General features: G+C 39.1%; 2 protein-coding genes across 6 annotated transcripts in view; both read right to left on the bottom strand.

Annotated features, from left to right (window-relative positions):
* Positions 1-3,724, bottom strand: part of IMPG2 (interphotoreceptor matrix proteoglycan 2) — a gene marked incomplete at its 3' end in the record, with an annotated part of 61,899 nt that extends 58,175 nt beyond the window's left edge. Inside the window, exons 1-2 of the mRNA XM_080612300.1 lie at positions 3,474-3,724; positions 1,907-2,164 (exon numbers count right to left, since the gene is read on the bottom strand). Of these exons, the coding sequence (XP_080468426.1) occupies positions 1,907-2,164; positions 3,474-3,549 (334 nt within the window). The 5' untranslated portion in view covers positions 3,550-3,724. The remainder of the gene's footprint in view (positions 1-1,906; positions 2,165-3,473) is intronic.
* A 6,891-nt stretch (positions 3,725-10,615) lies between these two features.
* SENP7 (SUMO specific peptidase 7) overlaps positions 10,616-27,749 on the bottom strand; it is a 39,790-nt gene continuing 22,656 nt past the window's right edge. For all 5 annotated transcript variants that reach the window (XM_080614085.1, XM_080614088.1, XM_080614089.1 and 2 more), the window contains 13 exons: positions 27,445-27,478; positions 26,443-26,616; positions 24,069-24,331; positions 22,878-23,011; positions 21,559-21,675; positions 20,519-20,638; positions 18,215-18,307; positions 17,103-17,314; positions 16,622-16,674; positions 16,271-16,308; positions 15,972-16,040; positions 14,470-14,620; positions 10,616-12,829 (listed from right to left, as the gene is read on the bottom strand). In XM_080614085.1, coding sequence (XP_080470211.1) covers positions 12,692-12,829; positions 14,470-14,620; positions 15,972-16,040; positions 16,271-16,308; positions 16,622-16,674; positions 17,103-17,314; positions 18,215-18,307; positions 20,519-20,638; positions 21,559-21,675; positions 22,878-23,011; positions 24,069-24,331; positions 26,443-26,616; positions 27,445-27,478 — 1,596 coding nt within the window. In that variant the 3' untranslated portion in view covers positions 10,616-12,691. The remainder of the gene's footprint in view (positions 12,830-14,469; positions 14,621-15,971; positions 16,041-16,270; positions 16,309-16,621; positions 16,675-17,102; positions 17,315-18,214; positions 18,308-20,518; positions 20,639-21,558; positions 21,676-22,877; positions 23,012-24,068; positions 24,332-26,442; positions 26,617-27,444; positions 27,479-27,749) is intronic.

Here is a 27,749-nt window from a genome sequence, read left to right as displayed (position 1 = left end):
CATATATAGCACACTCACTATCTGAAATCCTACAACTACATTTTCACAAAATCTCTTTTGTGAAATCTCCAGCTGCCTATTGAATACCATTACTTAGACTTTCATATGCTGAAAGATGCTATTGATGTTTTAAGAAAATACTGATTTTTCTCCAAATCATTTTGCCTTCTTTTGGTTTTTTTTAGGATGTATGATATATTTATCATAGCTCTGTATCTTGTATCTTTTTAAGGCTAAAAAAAATCCAGATGTTGTAGTCTGGAAAAAACAAACAAACAAACAAAAAAACCAACAAAACAGCTGCACACTCTTGACCCTACAGTGACATGATATAGGCAGCTGCTTGGAGCCTACGACAGAAATGGTTGTCAGTCAGTCTCTGACACTAATAGAGGCTTCAGCAAGCTAGCAAAGTAAATAAACTAAGGAGCTACAGATAGATAATTGTATTCCCACCAGTTTCCTTCTAAGGTAGATATAGGTAGAACAAATGTAGTCTGGATAATCTGCACATGCAGACCTTTTCTGTTTTTCTAACAAGTTCTTATATCAAAACAGCAATCAACCTTTCCTTCCATGGTAGTGGTATTATTTATTGTTGATAGTAAAGTAAAACTAGGGAAATAATAGACTATATTGAAACCATCCTTTCTAGAGAAAGTCTGGGATATTAAAATCATTCCTTAGTTCAGATACAGAACAAAAAGAAGATTCCAAAAATGCAGACTGAGATTGAAAAATCAATAGATTCTGAGTACCTTAGTATTTATTCCCTTGTGGGGTCATTTTTCTAATCACTGATAGTAGCTGGTCTCTGATTGATAAACAGTGACCACACTCTTTCCTGAGACTATTTTGTTGACAGTGCAAAGACAAGAAAGTCCATCTCATTATCATATCACTGTGGTAATCCAGCTACCTAGTAAAAAGATGGTTTCAAGAAAAAGCTGGTATCTAAAGCGGTAACACTTTGTTTGCTTTTAGACACTCAGAAACTCTTCATTTTAATTATTTTTCACTGCTCTAAATGAATAAATTGAGTTTCCAATGGGATTTCTTTTACAGGCAACCAAGAACGTCTCAATAAATATGAGTCTCTAAACACCTTTCCTTCTTCTGCGACAGCAGCCATTTCCCATTTCACCGATTATGTGCAAACATGTTAAGACACTATGTAGCTTGAGTGCTACAATACACAGACACACAAATACCAGAAAGTACTGCATGACCTCAACACCCCATTCCATTTTGTTGTTAGACAGAAGGGTTTAAAATGTATCATATGCTGTAAAATTTCATCACATGAAAGAAGCTTTTACTGGAAATATTTCAGCTTTTCAGAAAAGCTCTGTCACACCAGCTTCTACATCTTAAAAGAAAGGTTTAATCTCTGTGATACTACAGCCTGATACACAGAGATTGGCTTTCTAGACAGAATATATATCACACTTTCCACAACCTGCCTTATCAAAAGTCACATGGCTGAGACATCAATGTCTCAGACTTGACTCTTTTCTGAAAGATTCCTCAGTGAATTCTACTAGCACTGGAAGAACACTGTATAAAAACAAGAAGCTCTGCCATTTACCTAACCTGTATATAACATCTGTTTTTCTTAGAACTCAAATTGTTCTATGAGAAATGATTAGTATTTATTAAACACTATCTGTGGTTTCAGGGACTGAGAGTTTTTATGATATGAGTTTAACCAGAAGATAGTTTTTTAGCTCAGAACAGCTCTCATAAGGTAGATTATGACAGAAAACTGGGTTTCTTGGATAATAATGTATTTCTTGTGACGTGGTATTTTATTATGTTTAAAAGCTTCATCTATTTCTTTTTTTTTTTTTTTTTTTTGTAAATAAATGTTCTTTATCAATTACTCATGAAACGTACAGTCACTTACCTCTGAGCCTGAAATATTTCAGATGGTTGGCAATAGCCTGCTCAATAGATTCATCAGGGCAGATCTTAACTCCACTGGGAAACAGAATGGATCGCTTCCTTCTTAACAGCAAATGCTTGTTGACCCGTTCAGCCTCCATGATGCCATTAAGCTTTTTCAACTCAGGAGGCAGAGAAGGGTTTGCCAACTGCCAGTCACTGAGCTGAGGGGTTGGTGGAACATCTTTAGCCTGTTCTGCTTGTGTAGCTGAATAACCTTCTGCTGTAAAAATTAAAATGACACGTAAATTTCTCAGATGAGATAGAGATGCCATCTTATGTATCTTAATGCCATTGCTATGGTCTTTGAAAGACATAACTGCTTTTTTCTCTTAACAAAACCTGCCTGTATGACTGTACTATTATGGACAACCTTAAGCTTTTCACAGCATCCCATCAAATGGCAACACAACCTAAAACTCTAACCCTTTGACTGCCAAATGCTGTGTGTTTAATTTCCCTTCTGTGATTTAGTTTAAGCCAATGGGACTATACTTGTGAATAAACATGTATTTAGAAGCTTTCAGGACCAGAAATTAAATAAATGATTAATTTTTATACTTTCTGTCCACATGAAACATTTATACCCCTTGCAAAATGAAAGCTACGTGAATTGACAGCTAGCAGGTACACCTTTCTCCACCATGAGATAGGTCCCTACATGAGTAGAGCAGCAAAACAAAGGGGGAAAAAGGGCTCATAAGCCTTTTTTTTTTTTTTTAATTTAATTTCGTCTTATAATAGTTGTTCCACATCACTCCAGAGGAAACTTTACCTCTGAGAGGAGAATTTTTCTGTTTGGTTTTAGTCTGACAGTCTAATTCTTTATTCTCCACAGTCAGCAGTGAGCTAACCTGAAATAAGTTAATTCAACTTTCTTCTTCTAATTTTTACCTGGAAATCATGCCTAAAGAAGAATCACAATTAATCATTTATTAGAGAAAGAACAATAATAAGTATATGGCATTTTTCATCCCACAGATTATGGGCTTATTCTGATACTTCAAAGTCAATAGCACCTTTGACTTTGATGACTGAAGGATAAAGAATGTGGTTATTTTGATGGTATGTTAATAGTCAGCTCTAGTGCAGAAGTCCACCATCAGATGGTACATCAGAAGGACAAGAGAACTTAAAAAAGTCACTAACGCAAAAGCTCAATCTTTACTCAAACTGATACATTTTCAGTGTCCATCAGCAGAAGACAGAATCTCACTTTTTAAGATTTAATACAAAATTAGTAAAGAAAATAGCAAAAAACTTACCAGTATTTAATCTCTCTCAAAGTTGGAAAAACTTGCCTCCTGTAGGTACATTCTACACTCAAAATAACACAAATGTACAAAAATACCTCCTGGAAATCACCCCAAGTATTCCATATTTACACTGATATCATGGCATGGGTTTCACCAAACATTTCTCTATATTAGCCCCCTTTGTTATAATTAAAGCAGAGAGGCATTTTTATTTCTACACATCACCATAGGTAAACTTTGAAAACAAGAATATAAATAAGATTTCTGCATTACCTGTAACTATTTGAAGGTCACCTTTAATTCCCAGAGCTGGAAAGCAAAAAAAGATTTTCCAAAGGAAGCCAAACATACTTGTGTAAAAAAAAAAACCCAAACAATATGCAAAGAAAAAAAAAATCCCTTTCAGCAGAAGAGCTGTGGTATTTAACGTGTCCAGGAACCAACCAAAAGCATTGTCCTTTTTGAAAATACCTTGATGTCACATATAATTACCTTTGGAAAAAAACATTAGATAAAAAAAAGTCAACCAACACATCCTGGGCATGTTCTTTTTAAAGACAATATTCAGCTTCGGTGAAGAACCAAAGAAAGGTGATGGAAGTAAACTCCTTGGAGCTAGCAGATGGACTGAGACAATTTTTTAATTTTAATCTGGCCAGCTAAGCTCTTTACCAGAGCTTGTCATACCATTAAGAGACAGTCCAAGCAAGGACAGCACCTTTCACATTTAATTAACCACGTTTTTAAATTGGCCTTTCAATTATGCCCTTTTTTTAAATCACACTGACCACAAAGTGTCAGAGGGAGCACACTAGTCTCAAGTGGAAGGTCTCAGTGTGTTTTATCTTCTGCTTGTATAAATAGATGTACCTAATAAGGCAGTGACTCACTTAAACACTGGTGCTTACATAGATAATACCAAAGCAACCTTTCTGTAGGACTGTTTTTTCTGGTGACAGAGCTAATAGAGCTCGAGTCTGTGCTAAAGGAGAAAATCTTGTGCTGTTACACCACTGTCACTCACATCCTAGAAGTGGTGCTTCCCCCAGAGATAAAGCCTGGGCAAGCTGCAATTCTTTCATCTCTGTTCATGTATTATCAGACATAAGTAGCAGGAAGAAATTAGTACAGAAGTACCTGAAGAGATTTTCAGCTAAGTGCTGCAAAAAGGACAGAGGGAAGGAAAGAAGCAGCATTCTCAGCTCCCTTCCTGTCCAGGGTCAGCTCATTGTGGAAACGTGTATGGAATCTGCCCTGTAATGGCAGCCTGCATTCAGACCGCTAGAAAAACCCCATCAGGGCTCTCTCTTGGGTGGTGTTACCCAGGACTTGCTGGTTACTGACTTCAGATCACTCTGACCAAACTGCTAATTTGTCTGAAGGGGCTATTTTTGGTAGAAGTTTTGTGTGAACATTTCAGAGCTGGATTCCCAAAGCTTCCTCAGTGACCGTCTGCAGAGCATTTACACAGAGCTCCTTAGGTACACAGCGTCAACTCATCTCTTCTAGCTGCTCTGCTGAAGTCCCAGCAGTTCAGATAACACTGGTAATTCCCAGTATTACTCACAGGACACACTCACAGGAATCAAATAAACCTCCTTTTGTTTTTAGGCTCTGCCTCCTGACATATAATAAACTCTTGTTGGTATTTTTCAAAGCAACAACATATTTTCATTGGGTTTTTTCCCCCCACAGGGCTACTAAATTAAACTTGAAGTTAACCCACCAGGCTGCTTTAACACCCCCAGTGTTCTCAGAATCAGATATTCTGGATCTATCAAACCAGCTAACTACAATACTAGCAGCAACACCAAGTGCAGTACACCACACAGGAGCTGTAAATTGAATGGTCATGATGGTATGAAGCACAGGAACAACATTGCTGGTGTCCATAATGTTTTGAAGTCCTAGTAGCGTCTCTAGGTAGACAGAGCAACTTTTGAGGCTAGCATGGGTACCTGTATTACAATCCTGGATTCAACAACACAGACCAGCCTTTACTGTTTTAAACCTCTGCAGAGACTGGTGCTTTCAATGTGGTGAATGTTTTTGCTTGTGTTACCCTGCAAAAACGGAACTGCATCAAGACAGGAAATACTATACATGCTTATAAATGCAAAGTTTAACTTACGTCAAAAATAATGCCAACTAATCCTTTTAGAGAAAATCCTCAGAATACATGTGCTGTGTGAAAATCGAAACCCAATTAAAAGTTTTCCTGGAGAATCTTCATATTACAGCATTGCTGGTTTTTTCATAGGCAAAGAACTCAAATGCATTCAGAATGTGAACAGTAGAAAAACTATCTGCTTTATATCTCTGTCAATTTTTTTCTTTTCTATGGTATGGCTGTGTCAGCTTCTGTATGATTATATATTTTAAACATTTGAATTCAGTTTTATTAATGGTAGTTTAAGCTATCAGTTTTAAATTCAACACTGATTTTAGCACTGAAATTTAGTTTTGCAACACCTGAAAAAGTCCTACATTTATGATAGCAAAAGGCATAACTACAAGCACAGTAATAATTTAAAGTTTTTTAAAACAAGCAAAACAACTTTTGCAATAGATTCCCAAAGTAACCTTGGAAAATTAACTCCTGCCTTCATTTGACTAAAGACTTTACAGTAATACTTTGCATCAGAAGTCTCATAATTCTTCATTTCCAGCAGCCAAATCGTATCTGCTTTCAAAAAGTATTCAGGAAATTATATCCTTGCTAGGGAAAAAAGGTAAGTATAATCCTTGTGATGTAACACGTTAAGATCACATGAGTACCTCCAAAAATAAAAAGGCAACTTTCTGACAATTTGTGTCTGAAAAGGACATGCACTTTCATATTGCAAATGTGATTAGCTGAATTATAGTTCTACACAAGGTAATGGTCACTGAAATTCTGCTATAGAGCACATACTGTCCCAGATAACATAATAATTTTTCAAATTCAACTAATTAAAAAAGATAAATCCACTCATCTATAACCAAAAAATGCAAAATAAAGGTATACTTTGGTGAAGGCGCCTCCAATGAAGAGCCACATGATGGCAGACACTCCCTGCATTTCACAGTTACCACTTCTTGTTTGTGCTCCTGGAGAGTTCTCTGCTGAACCATCTCCCACAGACAAGCAAGGTCCGAGACTGCTTAGCCTTCCAGCTGAGGAAATTCAGCCCGCCACCACCTGTTGTACCGCCACCTCTTCCACCACGTGATATTATTGTATTCAGAGCAGAAAAATCAGGAAGTGAGGTCAACCAAATTAATCTAACACTAATTGAAATACAATTCACTTCCTTGAAACCAAGATTACAGAGTGTAGGGTAAAGAGCCTTAAAAAGATCGGTTTGCTTTGAAGCATCATGCCACTCCACCACTTCAGTTCAACAGGGATTAATACAGGAAATGGAGGCACAGGATATGTGCAAAAAGGTCTCTGACTCAGTCTGATGCCTTATATATCCTAAAAGTTATCCTTGGGGAGTTCTAGCAAGGAAAAAAGGAAGCATGAAGGTACCTAGAGTGTAAATATTTCCACAGAAACTTCCTAGCATTCACCACATCTCTGTTAAATGTGAATGGCTGGAAAGTAGTGGGTTACAGCTCATGGGTCCAGGCGTTTCCCAGGCTAGTCATTCAGGCTGTCAAGACTGTTAGCCGGCCTACAGAAAACAGCTGTAAAGCTCTTGAGACAAAAAGCAGCCTTGCTTGCCACAAGAACTTGTGAACTAGCTGTGTGCCTTTATAAGGACTGGCGAACAAATACAACACCATAGAATAGAGTTGGAAAGGACCTTAAGATCATAGAATCATAGAATAGTTAGGGTTGGAAAGGACCATAAAATCATCTAGTTCCAACCCCCCTCACACTAAACCATGTCACCCAAGGCTCTGTTCAACCTGGCCTTGAACACCACCAGGGATGGAGCATTCACAGCCTCCCTGGGCAACCCCTTCCAGTGCCTCACCACCCTCACAGTAAAGAATTTCTTCCTTATATCCAATCTAAACTTCCCCTGTTTAAGTTTTAACCCATTACCCCTTGTCCTGTCACTACAGTCCCTAATGAAGAGTCCCTCCCCAGCATCCTTGTAGGCCCCCTTCAGATACTGGAAGGCTGCTATGAGGTCTCCACGCAGCCTTCTCTTCTCCAGGCTGAACAGACACAACTTTCTCAGCCTGTCTCCATACAGGAGGTGCTCCAATCCCCTGATCATCCTCGTGGCCCTCCTCTGGACTTTTTCCAACAGTTCCATGTCCTTTTTACTTTGAGGACACCAGAACTGCACACAATACTCCAAGTGAGGTCTCACGAGAGCAGAGCAGAGGGGCAGGATCACCTCCTTCAGCCTGCTGGTCATGCTCCTTTTGGTGCAGCCCAGGATACGGTTGGCTTTCTGGGCTGCGAGCGCACACTGAAGCCGGCTCATGTTCATTTTCTCATTGACCAACACCCCCAAGTCCTTCTCTGCAGGGCTGCTCTGAACCTCTTCTCTGCCCAACCTATAGCTGTGCCTGGGATTGCTGCTACCCAGGTGTAGGACCTTGCACTTGGCATGGTTAAACTTCATAAGGTTGGCATTAGTCCACCTCACAAGTGTGTCGAGGTCCCTCTGGATGGCATCCCTTCCCTCCAGCGTATCAGCCGAACCACACAGCTTGGTGTCATCGGCAAACTTGCTGAAGGCGCACTCAATCCCACTGTCCATGTCACCGACAAAGATGTTGAACAAGACCGGTCCCCAACACTGATCCCTGAGGGACACCACTCGTTACTGGTCTCCAGCTGAACATTGAGCCATTGACCACAACACTTTGTGTGCGGCCATCCAGCCAGTTCTTTATCCACCAAGTGGTCCACCCATCAAATTGATGTCTCTCCAATTTAGAGATGTCATGTGGGACAGTGCTGAATGTTTTGCACAAGTCCAGGTAGATGACATCAACTGCTCTGACCCGTTCATCAGTTCTGTAGCCCCATCATAGAAGGCCACCAGGTCAGGCATAGAAGGTCATAGAAGGTCAGGCAGGATTGCCCCTTAGTGAAGCCATGCTGGCTGTCGCCAAGCACCTTGTGCTTTTTCATGTGCCTTAGCATGCTTTCCAGGAGAATCTGCTCCAAGAGTTTGCCAGGCACAGAGGTGAGACTGACTGGTCTGTAATTCCCCGGGTCATCCATTTTCCCCTTCTTGAAAATGGGGGTTATATTTCCCTTTTTCCAGTCATTGGGAACTTCACCTGACTGCCATGATTTTTCAAATATGATGGACAGTGGCTTAGCAACTTCATTCACCAGCTCCATCAGGACCCGCAGATGGATTTCATCAGGTCCCATGGACTTGTGCACATTCAGGTTCTTAAGATGGTCTAGAACCAGATGCTCACCTACAGTGTGCCTAAGGTCTTCATTCTCACAGTCCCTGGGTCGGCCTTCCCGGACTTGGGTGGTGTGGTCAGAGCATTTGCCAGTGAAGACTGAGACAAAGAAGTCATTAAGAACCTCAGCCTTCTCCAAATCCAGGGTAGCCAGTTCTCCCTGTAGCTTCCAGAGAGGGCCCACATTGTCCCTAGACTGTCTTTTATTCACTACGTACCTATAGAATCCCTTCCTGTTACCTTTAATATCCCTAGCCAAGCTTAATTCTAACTGGGCCTTAGCTTTCCTAACCTGGTCCCTAGCTTCCCAGACAACATCCTTGGATTCTTCCCAGGCCACCTGTCCTTGCTTCCGCCTTTTATAAAGCCTCTTTTTTCCCTCTAACTTTCCTCAGCAGCTCCTTATCCATCCAAGGAAGTCTCCTGACCCTCCTGCTGCACTTCCTTCTAGTTGGGATGCAACACTCCTGAGCTTGTAGTAGGTGATCCTTGAATATCAACCAACAGTCTTGGGCATCCCTGCCCTCTAGGGCTATATCCCATGGGACCTTACTAAGCAGGTTCCTGAAGAGGCCAAAGTCTGCTCTCTTGAAGTCCAGGGCAGTGAGCTTGCTGCATGCTCTTCTTACTAGCCAAGGATCTCAAATTCAACCATCTCATGATCGCTAAAACCAAGGCTGCCCTAGAGCATCGCATTTCTAACCAGCCCTTCCCTGTTGGTGAGCACAAGGTCAAGCATGGCACCTCTCCTTGTCGGCTCTTCTATTACTTGAAGGAGGAAGTTGCCTTCCACACCATCGAGGAACCTCCTGGATTGCTTGTTCCAGGCCATACCATCCCTCTAACAGATGTCAGGATGGCTGAAGTCCCCCATGAGGACAAGGGCCTGTGAGCGTGAGGCTGTTCCTATCTGTCTATAGAGCACTTCATCCACAGAGTCCTCTTGATCAGGTGGTCTGTAACAGATCCCCACAGTAATGTCTCCCATAGCTGTTCTCCCTTTAACGTTGACCCACAAACTCTCTGTTGACTGCTCACCCATCCCCAGACAGAGTTCCATACTCTCCAGCCTATCCCTAACATAAATAGCAACTCCCCCTCCCCGCCTGCCAGGCCTGTCTTTTCTAAAGAGCCTGTAACCTTCCATTCCAACACTCCAGTCACAGGAGCCATCCCACCATGTTTCTGTGATGCCTACTATATCATACCCCCGTAGACGTGCACACGTCTCTAATTCCTCTTGTTTGTTCCCCATACTACAGGTGTTTGTATAAAGGCATCTGAGCCGAGCTCCAAATGAAGCCGGCTCATTGGCTGGAACGGCTGGAATATCTCTGCATCGCTCCAAGCATTTACTATAGGTACTGGCAGTTGACTGGGAGTGTTGGGATGGAATGATGCTCCCCTCCCCCAACACATCCAGTTTAAAGCTTTCTTGACCAGCCTGGCAAGCCTCCTACCAAAACAGCTGTTTCCCCTTGTTGTCAGACCAGCTCCACCAGCCTCCAGTAGACCTGGCCTTCCAAACTGAGTCCTATGTTCTAAATATCCAAACCCCTGACTATGGCACCACTGTTCTAACCATTTATTAACCTGCCAAATCCTCTTCGCCTTTTTAAGGTCCTCCCCTTTATCATGGAGAGTTGATGAAAAGACTATCTGAGTTCCAGGGTCCCTAACCACCTCTCCCAGGGCTCTATAGTCCTTCTTACATATAGTCCTACTTATAGTCCTACTGCTGTCTATGTCACTAACACCCACATGAACAACTAGAAGTGGGTAATAGTCAGTGGGACTTACTAGACCAGGCAGCCTCTCTGCAACATCCCTGATCTGAGCCCCTGATGGGCATCACACCTCTCTTGAGACTGGGTCAGGCCGACAGATGGGTGCCTCTGATAAAAGGCACTCACTTTGATAGAAATTTGGGTTGAGACACATACTGTGTATATACCTTAGAAGCAGTAAAATGGCCTATCTTCTGCTTAGCTCACTGGCTATTTATGGCAGCTGGGAGAAGAATGATAAGAATCACATTCAACAACTTTTGGAGATAATTTTAATATCAAATGTATTGGCATTTTCATAGCACATATCTAACAAATCTACAGAGGCAATCCTTTAATGTATAAAACCAATTTAGAAAAGTATATACATGGATTTTGCTTTTACATACCTAAAAAAGAACAGATTACTTTATGATAAAAACTAACTTTACCATGAGAAAAAGACCAAATTATTTTTCAAAATGAAACACCGTAAATATTTATAACTAAAAAGGTGCAGAGAAAGGGCACACATTTCCACATTTTATTCTCCATCTGTCTTATAATAAATACACAAATTATCCCTGTAAGTAATGCTGCTGTTGTGATTTAGGTGCTGAAAGCCACAAAAATTCTGGGGTGAGATGGACAGATAGTGTGGGGATAGTGACAAAGTACAGAATTAAAGTAGAAGCAAAGACAAGAAACATACAACAGTTGCACTACGCTGCTCACAGCTATACAGAAGGTGACTGCTCAGAAAATTATTTTGTTTTAAAATCGTCTCTCTTCTCCAGAAAGAATGCTTCCTGGTTTGAGAAACAATGGTGGTGGGTTTTCTGGATGACTGTACAGAACCTGAAGTAAATAACTGGATTTTCCAAATGCTAGGTTTCAGATTTGTATTGAGTGAAAGTGCCCTGAGAATTCCACAATGCCATAAAAATGTTCACATCTTTGGATTGCCGTCAATTTTTATTTTAACCCTCTAGCCTACTTTCAGCTTTAAGAGTTCTGGTTTTGTAGATATGTTTATGACACAGGTGGTTTTGGTGTTATCTGATACATGGTTCTTATGAAGGGTGTGATAATACTTAAGTTCACTTACAACGGGGAACAGGAGAAAGCATCATCTTAAAAGAGTAACCTTCTATCGTGCAGTAACTACAGAAAAAAACGTGCACATCAAAACGTTATTAAAGTTTAACGTGATCGCTGTTTGAGAAAAAAACTTCATAAATACATATTAAGACAATGATAAACTCGTGCTACTTTATTAAATCAAGTCTGAGTTCAAACACTCAAATATTCAGACATCTTTACTTAACTCTCCTGAGGAAAGTATAAATCCTGATGTCTTATGTGCAAATTATGTATCTTAAAGATATATTATGTAGAACAGAATGACCTTTTTGAATTAATTTGCCTTACTTTTCAGTAAAACACCTCAAACTTTTAAGGTTGTTGAGTTACAATCTTCTTACCTTTCTAATGCAAGCGATGCCATAAGATTCATAAAAATAATTCCCCAAATCAAGGGAATAGGATTAAAAATGCACTGCATACATGGATTGCATCTGATAGCAAGATTTCTTCTAAAAACTGCTAAGAAAAAATATTTTTCATAAATCCACTCTAGACTTTGAAAGATTTTAACAGTCATTCTCAAGCAAATGTTTTCCGCTCCTGAAAACAACTTTTCATGGTGAAAATGCTAGGGAGGAGAAAAAATAAAAATTAAAAAAATATCAAAACTCACCAGCCTCAAATATTGACACATACAGACTACTTCTGTATATAATCAGAAACAAACAAACAAAAAAATACATCTCTAAAGAGAGTCAATATTAGACCCTTAAATAAAACCAATTCATCACCAATATTCACTGTATCTGCATGGGATGCAAAATCAAAAGAGATAGAGTATAGGGTCAAAATCCTGTCTTTAAGCCTGACTCCTATATAATCATCCATGTTCATACAGAATTGTAAAAAGCAGGCTTCAAAAGATGAACATTTTTACCTCCTTGTGGTGCATACGTGTATGCAGCTTTCATATTCCAAGTAAAGAATCAATTAGCAATCCATATGTATTAGCTTAACTTACATATTTATGCTTTTATCTACAACCTCCCCCCCACCCCTGCAATTCATTCTATCGCCACACTACCCAAATGAAAAAAAAAAAAAAAATCTTTAAATAAGTACACACTGAACAAACAAAGCACTTCTTCTGGTTCTTTTGTTTTGTTCTTTAACTTGCAAGGCAGAAAGAGCCCAAATGCTGCTAAGGAGAGTTCCAGTTACTTTATAACAGCAGTGTTATTTGCCACGCATTGCTTATTAGATTTATTAACTGCTGCTGCCACTATGCTGTTGAAAGTGCAGTTGCAAGATCAAGTCCCGAATTTCTTCTCTTTTGCTTCTGATGAGCTGACGAGGGAACCACTTCTCCAGATGCAGTGGCTCTTCAAAGTTAATTATGGGATTCTGGTAACAAAAAAGGAATATTTAAAACATGAATTTCCTAAAGCAACCTTTTGAAGAAAATTTCAAACCCTTCCATTACTGCTGAGACCATGGAGGCATAAACAAGTTTTCATGAGACAGTGACAGGCTTCAAAGTCAAATTCCAGTTCATCCATGGTAATGACTTCTATACACACCCTTACCACAAGCTACTCATGGTAAACACCAAACAGGTTATCACCACTTCTCTTTAAAGATACACCAGTATCTTTATAAGCTCATATTCAAGGCAGGTTGCATGAATTCTGATACAGTTAGACGTAACTTAGATATCTATCAAGGGACAGATGCACTTTGGTCACAACACACACATATACAATCGCACTATAGGGAAGGATCAAGCACACAGCAGATAAATATGCTGAGGTTTTGTTGCCTTAGGCATGTGTTTTTCTGTCATGAGCTGGTCTGTCTGATCAGAGACAACAAAGAAGCAAGAACACTCCTAGCAGTTTTAGCAAGACAAAAAGAAGGGGAGAATTCAGTGGTTAAAAGTCCCCTACAGGGACCAGGGGCCTTGAATGTGAGGCTGCTTCTAAGCTGTCTGTAAGAGGCCTCATCCACTTGTTCTTCCTGATCAAGTGGTCTACAGTAGATCCCCACTACTTCGTCACCCATATTAGTTTGCTCTTTAACAAGCTCTCAGTTGGCCCCTCATTCAACCCTAGCCAGAGCTTCACGCATTCCAGCTGCTCTCTCATACTAAGGGAAACTCTACCTCCTCATCCTCCCAGCCTGTCTTCCCTAAAAAGCCTGTATCCACCCATCACAGCAGTACAGTCACAGCTATCCCACCATGTCCTGTGATCTCAACAAGATGACAGCCCTCCAATTCCTCATATTTATTTCCCATGCTGTGCAGTAGTGTACAAGCACTTTGGAATGGCAATTTGTTCTACTATGGAAGAAAAATGTGTCCACTGCTCAAGGCCCTACACACAGCTTTCCAAACTCATGACTCTCAGACAGACCACAGACCACATGTATAAGCATCAAACAAATAGAGCTATTCAAAGGACAGAGCAAGAGGACAGTGCACTGATCGTAGGGAGGAGGAGTTAGGGACAACCTAAAAACCAGTGCCTGAAGACCAGCATCTGCAGTCTTTTAAAGGTATGTGCTGAACAGGAAAGAGTGCTCTGTGAATTCCCTTTGAAGGATTCCACCCTGTCTCTCTCTGCAGAATTTGCTGCCACAGAGCCACTCAATGCACAAGCTGACCACAGTTTTAGAGGCTACAAGACGAGATGCACAGAAAAGATGCATTTGTAACACCTGTAGACCAAAAATGGGTAAACTAAATAGACCTCAAATACATCCAAATAGTTAGGGATATTGAGTGTGTCAATATAAAAGCCATATTAAACTACAAGATCAGAAATGTCTGCCAACAAACTCAGATAAAAAACTGTTTTCCACTTAAAAGACCCCTGCCGCTACGGGTTTTATTGAAGAATGGGCTTTATTTCCTCTTCCTCAAATGGCTTTAACACTTTTAAGGCTGAGCATGACAGGCTTTTGTGTCTGGCTATTTCCCTCAGAAATAGGTTTTTTGAGTTTAAGTTAATTTTGAGCAAAAGGAAGGTAGTTTCCATTTGTACCTCAAAGAAGCTTTCCACATATTGCAGCAAATAGACCCCACAATCACTGCTGTTATCTTGTTTAGGCACTCTGGGATACAGGTCAATCATTGTTGATTTACTGAATTCTCGATGCATTTTTCGTTTAGCTTCCCATTCCACTTCAAGGTACCTACAAAAGATTTTGAAGATGGGATTGAAAGGGTCTAATTGTCAAAGGCAACAAACTTTTCTGCTGACTTTAGTCAGAGTTGCAAAGGCTCAGAGCTTATCAAAAATCAAACATAACATCTGACTTCAGGGAATAAAAAATATATACATGAAGTCAGACCTTGTGTTTGATTTTTAAAAGCCCAAAGTCCTTATAACAAAAATCAGCTCAAGGAAACAAAAGGTCACGAAACCTCTGCATCAGTGTCCTTAAATTGTTTCCAGAGTAAAACTGCAAACTGAAGGAATAAGAGGTCTGCTTCCCAAAATTCCCTGATCTCACAACTCCACAAATCACCTCTGTTTTCTGACTTTTCATGACATCTCTCTGAACTCCAGTAAACTACCCTCTCTGGAATTTCAATCCCAGGAGCAGCTTAAAGCATGGAACACTAAATTAATACATCCCACAGAGATTTAGAAAGAAACAAAAAATAAATTAATTTAAAAAATTGCAATTTTTTTCCCCTGCCGAGACACAAATGGTGGGGAGGCCTCCCTAGGGAAAAGTGGTTTCACAAATATTTCTGATTCTCACCTAACCATCACTTAGCATTTTGAATAATTTACAAGAAGGAGGTACTATTCGGGTTTACAGATTTTTGTTCCTTTCAGAGAAGGGAATACAACAAAAAACAAAAAGAAAAAAATCTGTTTAGCTTCAAAAAGTTAATATTAGCAACTTTATGAGTATGTAAAAGCAGTGAAACTTTGAAGACATTCTTCCAATACTTACATACTTATTACATAAAAGACTGAATATATATTTTACTCTCACCTTTCAAAACTAATACTACTAATTCCAATTTAACTATACTGACACATCAAGCTTCTAGACAGCTTCAGTCTAGTTTCTACTTTTTTGTACGTAGATAGGAGTTGATTTAACACTAATTCTGTGAGCTCCAACAAAAAAAGAGATGACGATCAGCCCTTTGGAAAAAATAATTCTTGAAGTATTCATTTTAAACAATCTGGTTTTCTCCCCTTAAAAACACCCTCTATTACTGAACCAAAGGGGATTAAAAAAAAAAAAAAAAAAGCACCCCAAACTCCCTCTACTTCATTTTTTTTTTTTTTTTGTAATTTCAGAAAGACTGTCCACTTTACAATTTTTGGCATTATATCTGTGCAGCAGAACAAAGACAGGCTTTTCACACAAGCCTCTATATTACTATTACAATTTTCTTTGTTGTGACTATGGATTTTCCTTTAGCATCAGGAATGTAAATCTTTATAGAAAAAAGTATTTTGAGCATAGAAATATGACCAGCAGCATCTCTTGCTAATAAATAGAAAACGTAGTTACTTACTCTCTCAAAACCTGAACTGTTTTCTGCACAGAAGCAGCTTTCAAAGAGTCTAAGATGAGTATACAAGGCCTGGACACAACAAAACCAAACAAACCAACAAATCATTGTAGTCTTTCATTGCAAACACAACTGAAGCAAATATTTTGTTTGAATACAGCTTAACAAGAGCATCAATATCTGAACAAATGTGGAAAAAAACTGGTAAGTTCCTACAGCTGTGGCTTTACGACACATAACTTACTCCAGAATTTCTTAATATAATTTAATGATACAATTTTAGTGTGAAAACAGAGACATACCTTTTACAAATCTGTCTTTTGGAATTGCTTAGGGAGATCTGAGAGAAAAAATAAAAAGAACCTTAAAAAACCTTCACCAATTATAAACTCTAATATCTCCGTAGATTTAAAGGTAAATCCAGAGAGGTTCCCATTTCAGAAAGGGAGAAACTAAAAAAATAATTTTTAAAAACACATGAAAGCATAGCATAGGCAACACAGACAAAGGAGGACTTTGGGCTAATTCAAAGTGCTTGCACATGTGTGGCAGCTGCTGCAAGAAAGATGATGCAAAATCACTTAGTCAATTCTCAGAGCCTTTCAGAAATAGAGCAATACATGCTTCCCTCTGTCAGTAGAAAAGATACTTACTTTAGAAATAGCTGAATGCAGGACTGAAGCAGAAGCAGCAATTTCATTGCCACCTAGTTCAAGAGAACAAATTAAAAAGTCTTAAGAAAGTATTTTCTACCTGAAATATTTCCATTTTCAAATTTGAGATCATTAGTATTCAAAACACAATAGTAAAGTATAAACTGTTTTTGCTTCCCTTCTGAATGTTCAAATAGCAAAGTTAGTGAGGGCTTGCCTTCCTGATAGAACTCTTGAAATCCAAGAACTTTCCACTTATGATGGGATTTGAGCCACTGATTTTACATGTCCCTTCCAGTATTTTCCAGAGTTGCAGACAACAGGAATGAAGCATAGTCTTTGCTATGCATGGTAATACAAAAACATATTACATCAATCTTGACATGAAAGATGCTTTTTTAGACATCTTATACCTCCTTCACGGATTAAGACAACATTAGAACCAGAAGAAAATTATGTCAAGCCATGTAAGATTACCTACCTTCAGAGGATAAAGTTTTGTTAACAACCATTTCTTCTTCATCTTTGCAGTTACCAGGAATAACCAACGTTGAACCAGTTCTAGCGTTGTCACTCTCTGACCAAAGTGGAGGTTGTTGTGGCTGGTGACATAATAAACTCTGATGGGGACACTCCTCATACACAGCTTCTTCTAACCGAGGAAAACAGATAACTGCAATGTACCAATGAGACCTGCCCAGCAGTGGAGAGAGGGGGGAAAAAAATCATCAAAACAATGTGACATTTGGTTCTGCAAAGGATACGAGAAGTTTTTATAACATTGAGAGCTCATGGACAACTGTTCTATGACGCATAACCACTGTTACCATGTTTCTTCATGGCATCTCCTACTTATACTCTAAATTCATTTTACTTTGCGTTGTGGCATTAACAGCAAAATTAAGTATCAATTCCTTAAAAGAAACCACAAAACAACAAACCCACCACTGGAGAGTGAGGAGAGAGTACTAAAATAATATATGATCACAGTTTTGAATATAACTGAAGGCAGGGCATGCTTCTAGCCTCATCTCTTTCTGCAGCTGTTTTGCACGTGTAACTCTCAATGACTATTCAGCTTTACTGGAGTTGCCATCTGCAGGTCAGTTATTCAACCAGGCCAGGGTATAGACCTTGGAAGTACTACTCCTGATCCATTAACACTACGAGTTGCTGTGATTTCTTTACAGAAACATTACTTTAGTGCACAGGAATCACTATAATGACACACAAATGATATTAAAAAAAATCACATGAGATCATTAGATTTTGAAGATCTCAAAGAACAGGTGTGGAATGAGTAATTTTTAAGTCTCTTCAGAAGTTAAATTTTCTATTTAGTCACCTATTTACTGAAAACTGAATCATAGAACTATTCTATGATTCTATGATTCTGTGATAAATGCAGTTTCCAGTATAACAAAAAAACAAAGATGCAAAGTTTTTTGAAGTCACCTTCGGTAATCACCTTCAAAATCTGATGAACTCATGTGTTAATTTCCAGTGATCCAAACTTAAGGACATAAATCTATCACCACAACTTTCAAATATTTGAATCTCTAAATATCAGGTGTGAAAAATACATAGACTTACTCCTCATTCACAGGCACAAAGATATAATCTTTACTGAAGATGTTTATATGACGAGTCCACGTTCTTACTCTTCTGTGCCTTCTCTGTGCCACTCTGCAGAAACCAAATGACAACTGTTGCTCAGATTTGTTCTTTTTAGTTAAAGCAAAGTATGGGGATTAGTACTCCTACATCTTCCCCAATCCCTCAGTAGGTTTTTCACTTACTCTTGAAATTTCCCTGACAGAGAAAAAAACAAATCTGCACACTGTTAAGCCCAAGTGACTAACAAGCCATTTCTGAACCATCTTAAACTCTTCCAGAAAAAAAACAACATCCATACAATTGAAAGGATTTCTTGCAGTTACTTAACCAATAAGTATTATTTTTTACACAAAATGCAAAAATCTCATCTAAACACCAGCCAGTGTAAAACAGATCTATAGCAACTCACCAACAGCCATTAATTAAAATTCACAGTACCACTTTGAAGGCCTATCTAAACAACCTTATCTTTTGAAGGAAAAAGCTAAATACAGTCATGCAACACACCTGTAGCAAAGCCAAGACTGAAACAGACTACCTCCAGTCCTGAGCTTTAAGTGCTGGAGCACATTTCATTTCCAGTCCTACAGACATAACGCATGAGGACAGGATACTAGGAGAATAATAAAAAATTAAGAAGAAACCTAAATGTATATTTTCAACTTTCTTAGTTTGCACAAGCTGAAATAGAAACCAACAGTTTGTGGAACTTTGCTCCAGTATCATCTGAAAGCAAAATTCACTGTACTCAGGAGACATCCCTATTCCCATTCTGATTCCATCTTGATCGGCGATTAAGAAAGGTAACTTCAGTGCAGGGTGAACAGGAGAAAATGAGTGAGTAATGCAGTGGGACTCTGCATGGGCCAGAATTAAGTGAAGACTTGCCACAAAAGCTACATGACTCTAGAAGCACTGGGAATTGAAAGGGGAAAGCACCTATAGAAAGAGTTCTCATCTACTACCTAAGCAGCATAAACAAAGGGAAGCAAAGGGTCTTTAAGTTAAGTAGCTAGATCAGCTGAAATTAATTTCATTTACAACAGTACAGAGCTCAATTTTCCCTACCCATTTATCAAAAAACTCCACAGAAACAAAAACCCAAACCACCTGTAATCAGGTAAGTATCTAAGCCCAAACACAAAATCAGAACTTCCAAAGCTATTTCTTGATCTGGAGCAGCTATAGTCCTTGAAGTACGGGGAATTATGAGTGCCATTCCAGTTCCTTAAGAAGGTTAATGGACAGCCCAGCCTTGCTAGAGGAATCAGATCAAGCCACAACAGCAGCCTTAACATGGATAGCTTTGTTTCCACCTCGGAACATTCAGGGTCAGAAGACAGTAAAACGATGGAAGACGTTCTCTCAAGCACAGCTCCCTGAATTTTTGAGACATCTTTGAGAATATTACAGAGGCCGCGTTCTTTTTCCCCTTAATAGCTTTCATCTAGCAGTGACTGCAACACACGCAAGATGGCACACCTCTTTGTGCAGGCGGCCATAGAGTTTGTCAGTAGAATGAAAAACCTGGGGAATAAAAGAATATAAAAACGGATAAAAGAAGAAAAGTCACTTCAGGGAGAAACAGGATGAGGGAAATAAAACAAAACAACCAACAACTCCGATAAACTGAATGATGAAAACAAAATGAAAGTTGCTGGCAGATCATCACTGTAAGTGAAGTGGCAGGGCAAGCTCCACTCTCAAACATCAGTATTGAGAAGAAATGGAAAAGTGTTCTAGAGATTGTTTTTATAGAATCTTAGCTGGAAACACAAAGCGATACAGGGTTCTTGAGCTGTTAAATGATACTTTTTCTGTTAAATTCTCCAATTCCATTGTTCACAGGTGTTAAAAACCAAATGTGCACACTTAGTGTATGAACAATCTTCTTATTAAAACTTCAGACAAGAATTTATTATCAGTAAGTATAATGAAATATGTGATAAATCTAAAAATATTTTTAGAAGTGCAATTTCTTGAAATTATGCAGACATTGCAAAGCTGCTTGTAATAAAAAGATCAAAATACATAAATAATTGTCTGAAGATTCAGATGAAGTTGGAGAAAGGTGGTAACACTTTCATTCCCATTCAGTATGAATCACATGCACATTTAAATGAAAAACAGCAATACGTTTAAAATGAGTTTTAATCACTAACCCCTTGCAGAACACTGATTGCTATTTAATGTGCTAACTAGAAGATGATCTGCAGAACTTCCAGCTGGCATCGACTGACAACTTATTTCTGCACACAACAGTGTCTAAAATGAACTTACGGAACTTTGAGATCCCCCTCAGAATTTTTTTCTGTCCTGGTCAGGCACTTATAGAAGAAACTGCTAAAAATGTGTGTGCGGTCAGCAAGATGTTTTGGCACCTTTTCCAACAACAAGTATCTACCAAACAAAAAAGAAGGAAATTATTAAATTCCTTTTCTAGAAAGTACCCTTACTTTGATGAAAAAACAAAAAAACCAAAAAAAAAAACCAACAACCCACAACAATCCCCTCCCCCCCCCCAAAAAAAAAAAACCAAAAAAAAACCACCACAACAAAAAACCACAACTATTTTCATGACTTATCATACTCAGGTTAATAATGCTTCCAATTTTTCTTTTTTAGGGTTAGGTTTCTAGTCTTTGTTATCCTCTAGATAACAAGTTTTAACTGTCTTCCGATCGCTCACAGTTACGGCAGCCATGCTGCATGCCAAGCAAAATGGAACTCTTGCAGACAGCCTTCAAAAGAGCCAGAATTCTGCTTAAGTCAGCACAAGGAAAATAAATCTGTTTCAGGGAATTGTGGTCCACCATGCTGGTTCTGGAAAACTTGCTTTCATAAACAACTTTAGGACGATGGCACAAAGCAGGTATACCACACACAACTCTCTCAAGAAGCTTCCACAATTAGCTGTAGTGCTTTCTGCAGGAGTTGTACATCAGAATTCCTGAACTCTTGTCTGGAATAGGAAAGGATGCTTCACTTCATGTGAGCTTAGTAAATAAACTACTAGTACCTTCTGCTTTGTTCAGCTGCCTGCTTAAACCTGCTCAGCACTTTCTGTTCTGTGAGGTCACCAAGAGGCTTTTTTCCCCACACTATTCTGTCTGGATTATATCACAGCCCTTTAGAGGAACAAAACTGAAACAATTGAACCTGCTGAGAATACACACATCTTTACAAGGTGTCCAACTTACAAATTCATCATGCTGTTACTTCTAAAATTATTGTATCATATTTAGAGTCCAACATTACAGTAACTCAAGTCCAGATCAGGTCACAGAAAGAAGGGTACAATTAAAGCTGTGATTACTTACTTAAGATAGAAATCAATAATGACATCATTGAGAAACTCTCCATATTCTAAGCACTCTAGGTCTTCTCTTGTGACTCCCAGTCCTCCTTTTGCAGGTGGGGGTGGATAAATAATTAAGCTAGAAAATACAAATCAAAATCACATTGTAAGAGTGACAAACTGACATTATTTTTCACATGTAGAAGATTTTCTAGAAAACCTGTTAAAGATGGTGATTTCCAAAACTGTTGACTAACTCAAGAGTCCTTTACCATTTCTTACTCCAACAGTTGGGAGTTACAAAAGAAATGTGCACCCCAATGCATACTGAAATTTTCAGAAAAGCTTTTGAGAAGGAGATTATTTTTTTTACCTTCATCTTGGTTTTCTTTTTTTTTTGATAGAAAGTAATTGACAAATGGCTATATAAAATGGAAATAAAATCTAGGGGACATATTCTCAAATGGTATTAATGAACAGTGACTTTTTGTTCATTAAGAGTCCAATAGGGCTCCCACGTTTCCAAGCAGGAAACTTGGATTTACGCACCATATATACTGTAAATAGATTGAAACTGCCCACGTTACCTCTACTACTAGTATTTATATTTAAAAAGCTGTATATTAACAACCATATTACTTAACTGGAATGATGAAATGAGCAGTTTTGCTGTTGCAGAAACAAAAACAACCGCTATACTGTCAGTGACTGCAGAAGGCAAGAGTTCTTAGGAGCAATTTACTCCAGTAATGTTTGCTGTATTAGAAGCACAAGGGCTAACAGGCTAGTGCAGACAGAACTGAGGTATGTCAGTACTCTCCTAGTACCTTGCTGCATTACACACCTCTGTGTTCTCATTTTGCGTCTTTAGCTAACCAAGCTCCTGTACTAACTAGTAAATTGTATGACAAACTAGTTATAAATAGAGAGCCAGAAGAGTGAAAGAAAACATTGTTTATCTTAAAAAAGAAACAAAAGACTCAGATGAAGTTTAAAGTTTTGCCGTGATATAGACTTAGATGGAAACTCACAGAACCCATGAGGTCCCTACCCTCCCATTGATGCATCCATGATATGAACTTGTAGTCACAGTTAAGGTATTCTGATTTCTGTGAGATTTTCTGTCATCCTGTAACACATCCATTTTGTCTGTTAACTATTAGGATGGAAACAGGAATAACTACATTTGTACTCGGTGGTATTTTAGATTTCTAGAGCATCTTTAACATAACACTTTCAAATAAACTACAAAATAGTAGTTGAGCCAAGCTTTTTATTCCAGCAATTTGTTTATTCAATTTGTTATATTTTCATCTTCTCATTTATATGAAACATACATACTTCTTAACTGCTCCAGTTTCTCTTACTTCTTTCCATTCTTCATTCAGTGCAGAGGACAGAGAGATAGAATAGCAACCACTATCCTGCTTGTTTGCAAGGGCATAACTGGGCCTGGCCACTTTTGGTTTTGATTCCTACCAGAAAAGAATCCAAACAATAATGATAGTAAAAATCATTATACAGCTTACTATGTAAAACAGAACACACAAAAAACAAGCCTGAAGCCCACAGGAATATCCTGCATCACTGAAGAGGAATCCTGCTGGACAGCAGAAGTGTAAACATGATTTAGGCAAACATGCCACTAGTCATATAACTAAAAAAGTTATGTCCCTTTTAAAAAGACAACAGTTCTTCCTCTGTTCATAACCTCTCTCTAAAATTGTTTAAGCATATTCAGCCAACTGATACAGAATTGGTTTTGGGGAAGAAACTGGACCTGTTGGACCTGAATGGATGAAGAAAAGTATCAGACTGTCTTAATAGGACCTGTGAATGCTTTGAAAATCTAGTTCTTTACCAATTTGCCTAAAGATGATACAGATTTAGGACATGCTAGCTTAATTTTTAAGTTCCCAGTTTCATAGCCAGATTGATCTATTGTCTCTGTGCTTTTTTCTGATGGGATCAAACATATGTAATTTCTGAAGTGACAAGGATGTAGGGTTGTGTTAAGGCATTACTCCTCAGAGGGAGGTGTATTAACACAGTAGCTTGCACAGCTCCATCTTCCCAGCAGCATTAGGAATTATTTAGCATTTCAAACTGTGACTGGCCCAGCAGTACATCATCTAGAGGTGTCTGGAATGAGCAAGATACACAGCTCCTCCTCTGCTGCACCCTTCACTTCCAGCTCAACTGAAAACATGGCTCCATCACTCAGTACTTGATTAACTCCAAAGCTGCTGCCCTGGAGACACCACAAGGGCAAAAATCCCTGTGGTTCTAGGCATAATCAACCATGAGCTGACCTAAAGCTTCACTATTTGCCACTTACGACGAGGTGTACACCCTATCCCTCTGTGGACACAATCTAGTTTACTGAGAATCTTGCCCCATTGTGCAATAGTAAGAGAAATAACATGAGAGAAATAACAAACATGACTGATTTTTTTTGAGCTATGGAAGGAAGCTAGAAAATTTACTAGAATGTGTGAATGCCAACAGGTGGTGATGAATCAAGCAACTAACCTGAACTGCAGGCTCACGAGCATCTGAGATATTCTGTTTTGGTATACATTGCTTTAGTAGATCCTTACTGTAATTTACAAAAGAGCTCTCTTCAGGAGAAAGATCCTTAAACAAGGATAGTGCTTCCTTCAAAGACAAAAACTCAAGGAGATCTGGTGCTCTGTTCTTCTTGCTCACACCTGTAATCACTTCAGTCAGTCTGTCTTCTTCCCATTCTGAGAGTGGTTGGGACAGTTCAAGAAATACAAATTCACTAGATTTAGCTGGAGAAAGGAGAGAATGGATATTAACTATTAGGTTACATGATAAAAACTTGACTGCAGACCCACAAAGGACCACTGAGAGACAATGGCAGGGGTGGAGTCCAAAGTAATATGCTGCCATGTTCCCCTCAGAGGCCATCAGCCAACCAAAGGCCCACCTCCATAAGCCCAGAGAAGCAGAGGAGCATAATGGCCGGTAGGAACCCAAATTAAGGACTGGGAAAAAGGGACACCCAGTCTGGGCCCTTCCTAGGGCTGTTCCCGGAGAGCCTCAGGCCCAGGGTCCAGACCTGAAACCCATCAAGATGAGTCAACGCCAGAGCACCTTTTAGACCGAGGAGAAATTGCGCTGAAGTGTATGGCACACATGATGGGAGATGGGGAAGAGCATTTTGAGATTGTCCAGGACTTCTTATGGGATGGTTAAGGGAAGAACCAAAGGCACACATTCAGGTGATTTGTAGAGGAACAAATATGGGAAAATAGAGGGGGCCTCTAAATGCCTCTAAAAAGAGGCATAAAAAGGACCAGTCACATCTAAATACTTTCCTAGTCAACACACTTGTCTGACATGCCTGTGCATTGATCAGCAGTCTATCCCATCTTCTCCTTAAATTCCTTTCTAACTCTCTCCTGGGTGAGGGACTCTCTATTTGATGGGGGGGAGGGGATGTGTGGGTGTCTCTGAACACAGCAACTGAAGTGAGTACACACCTGCAAGTGAGCACAACTGCTAGTGAAGATCAAGCCAAACTAAATGAAGAGTTGAAGTGTCTTGGGAGGCAGAAGGGTGAGCAAGTTCCTAAGGGACAGCTCTCACTGTGGGACTCACCATGTATCTCTAAGGATGAGAGCACAGGGGGGGTCAGCTACTGTGACCAGAGGAGTCCTGGCCAGCTATGTGCCTGTATGTGCATGACAGCTTGTACAAGCAACTGGCACTGGCTTGTATGTCCAGGTGCCAGCAATGGGAAGACTGGGATCCAGGGCCAGCAACTGAGCAGACAAAGTGTCTTTTAATAACAAATTGCAATAATGCAATCATAGAATCACAGAATGGTTAGGGTTGGAACCCTCTGCAATGGGCATGGATGCCTAGACCATGACACCCAAGGCCCTGTTCAACCTGGCCTTGAACACAGCTAGTGATGGAGCATTCACCACTTCTTTGGGCATCCTGTTCCAGTGCCTCACCACCCTCACAGTAAAGAACTTCCTCCTTGTATCTAGCCTAAATCTCCCCTGTTTAAATTTAAACCCATTAGGCCTTGTCCTGTCGTTGCAGTCCCTGATGAAAAGTCCCTCTCTGGCATCCTTGAAGACCCCTTTCAGATACTAGAAGGCTGCTATGAGGTCTCCATGCAGCCTTCTCTTCTCCAGGCTGAACAGACACAACTTCCTCAGCCTGCCTTCACACAGGAGGTGCTCCAGCCCCCTGATTATCCTCGTGGCCCTCCTCTGGACTTGCTCCAAGAGCTCCATGTCTTTCTTATATTGGGGACACCAGAACTGCACACAGTGCTCCAAGTGGGGTCTCACAAGAGCAGAGTAGAGGGGCAGGATCACCTCCTTCGACTTGCTGGTCCACTCCTTTTGATGCAGCTCAGCAGATGGTTGGCCTTTCGGGCTGCAAGCACACACTGCCGGCTCATGTTAAGTTTCTCATTGACCAACACCCTTAAGCTCTTCTCTGCAGGGCTGCTCTGAATCACTTCTCTGCCCAACCTGTATGCAGTCTTGTCAAAGATCAAATCAACCTCTATCTGCCAATCCTTTCAACCAGCAGGTACTTTTCTCGAGAATTTATTTTAAAGGGGAAAATACTTTATACACAAGCCCAGTTTCAGAGGGTCTCCTCGCACAGATTACAATTGAACTGTGTTACAAGGTCTTTTTGTTAAGTAGAAGAGATTGTGAATCACATTGTGGGGTTTTTATTTCCCCAAGTACAACAAGGCATTTTAGAAAAGCAAAATTGACCAACTTATGGTTAAAAAAAAAAATCTACAGGCTTTCCTCAGCATTCCAGAAACACAGCTGTAAAATAACTGCTTTATTGATCTGCCATATATTTGACCTTTCTATTGCATTTAAGAAAAAAGATTACTTACATGGCTTGCTCATGACTAACTTTCCTAATTGGGTTTCAATCTTTTCTACATAATCCACAGACAACCAAAGGAAAATTATCATTGTTGAAGAACAGCCACCATCACTTCTCCACATACCAAACCTTCTCAGATCCAGAGTATCTACTGTCAGGTTAATATTCTTATTAAGAGCCACTGTAGAAAATAAAATTTTAAATAACCGTATCTTTCATTGCCATAGATAAAGTCATACATGTTACAGTAATTACACACTAAGACATAAGTATGATCAAAGTGTATTAAAATAGTACTTGTAGATCTTATTCCTGGCATTACATAAATTGTGAGAATCTAATACTTAAATAGGCTATATCAAACTACATAAAATGAAGTTACCAAATTGTAACACCCAAAGCTAAATATCTAAATGCTATTCTTCATGGAATAAAAAATATGGGGTTTTTGCTCAGGATAATCACAGTTAATACCTACAAATATAGAACAATTATTGCAAAACATGAATTCCTATTTCCTTTTAGTCAATCCAATTCAGAACTTCTCACCTTCTGAGAACCTTCTCCTATGGTATAGAGAAAACACACATCATCTTTGGAAAATGGAGTGAATGCAAATCTACAGTTACATTCCTCTTAGCTTTACTCAACTTATTGTTTAATAAGCCTAAGGATCTAAAATCCTAATCTGAAAAGACTGAGGTTTCACCTCAAAAACATAGTAAATATAGTCATATTTACTATAGTTCCACACTTAATATATGCAGGGATGTGGGAGGAAAGGCCATTAAAACTACCAATTCACCTTGAAAGTGTAAGAAGCTGCTAAGTTATTAATGCTTACACTATAGACAATAATATTTTTATTTATTGAAAAATGAAATTTTTAAAATTGTCTTTGTGAAAGCAAGTAAGATTATAAATTACTCATAAGTAAACACTAAGTATTTTAATGCAACATTTTAATGATACAGAGTTAAGAGAAAGCTAAAGAAGAAAATTCTCTTACCCTGAAATGGGATCACAATATACTTGATTGTAAACTGAAATAAGATTAAAAAAAATAATAAATTAGTCTGCTGTCTACAAATTGATTAAAACAAAGTAGAATTGTTAATTATCTGCATATCTTTCCCTGCTGATAGCCAAATAAACTGAAAATAATATCACAGAAACATTTAGGTTGGAAAAGACCCTTAAGATCATAAAGTCTAACCATTAAGCTAATACTAACAATCCCAATATGTCTAGTATGAGAATTAATATTGCCCATTTGACCTAAAAGAACACTCCTACTGCAACACATATTGCAGA

This window comes from Psittacula echo, assembly GCF_963264785.1.
Source record: "Psittacula echo genome assembly, chromosome: 3".
NCBI lineage: Eukaryota > Metazoa > Chordata > Aves > Psittaciformes > Psittacidae > Psittacula > Psittacula echo.
The sequence above is the reverse complement of the archived record's forward strand: the minus strand, read 5'-3'. Positions and strand labels throughout refer to the sequence as shown.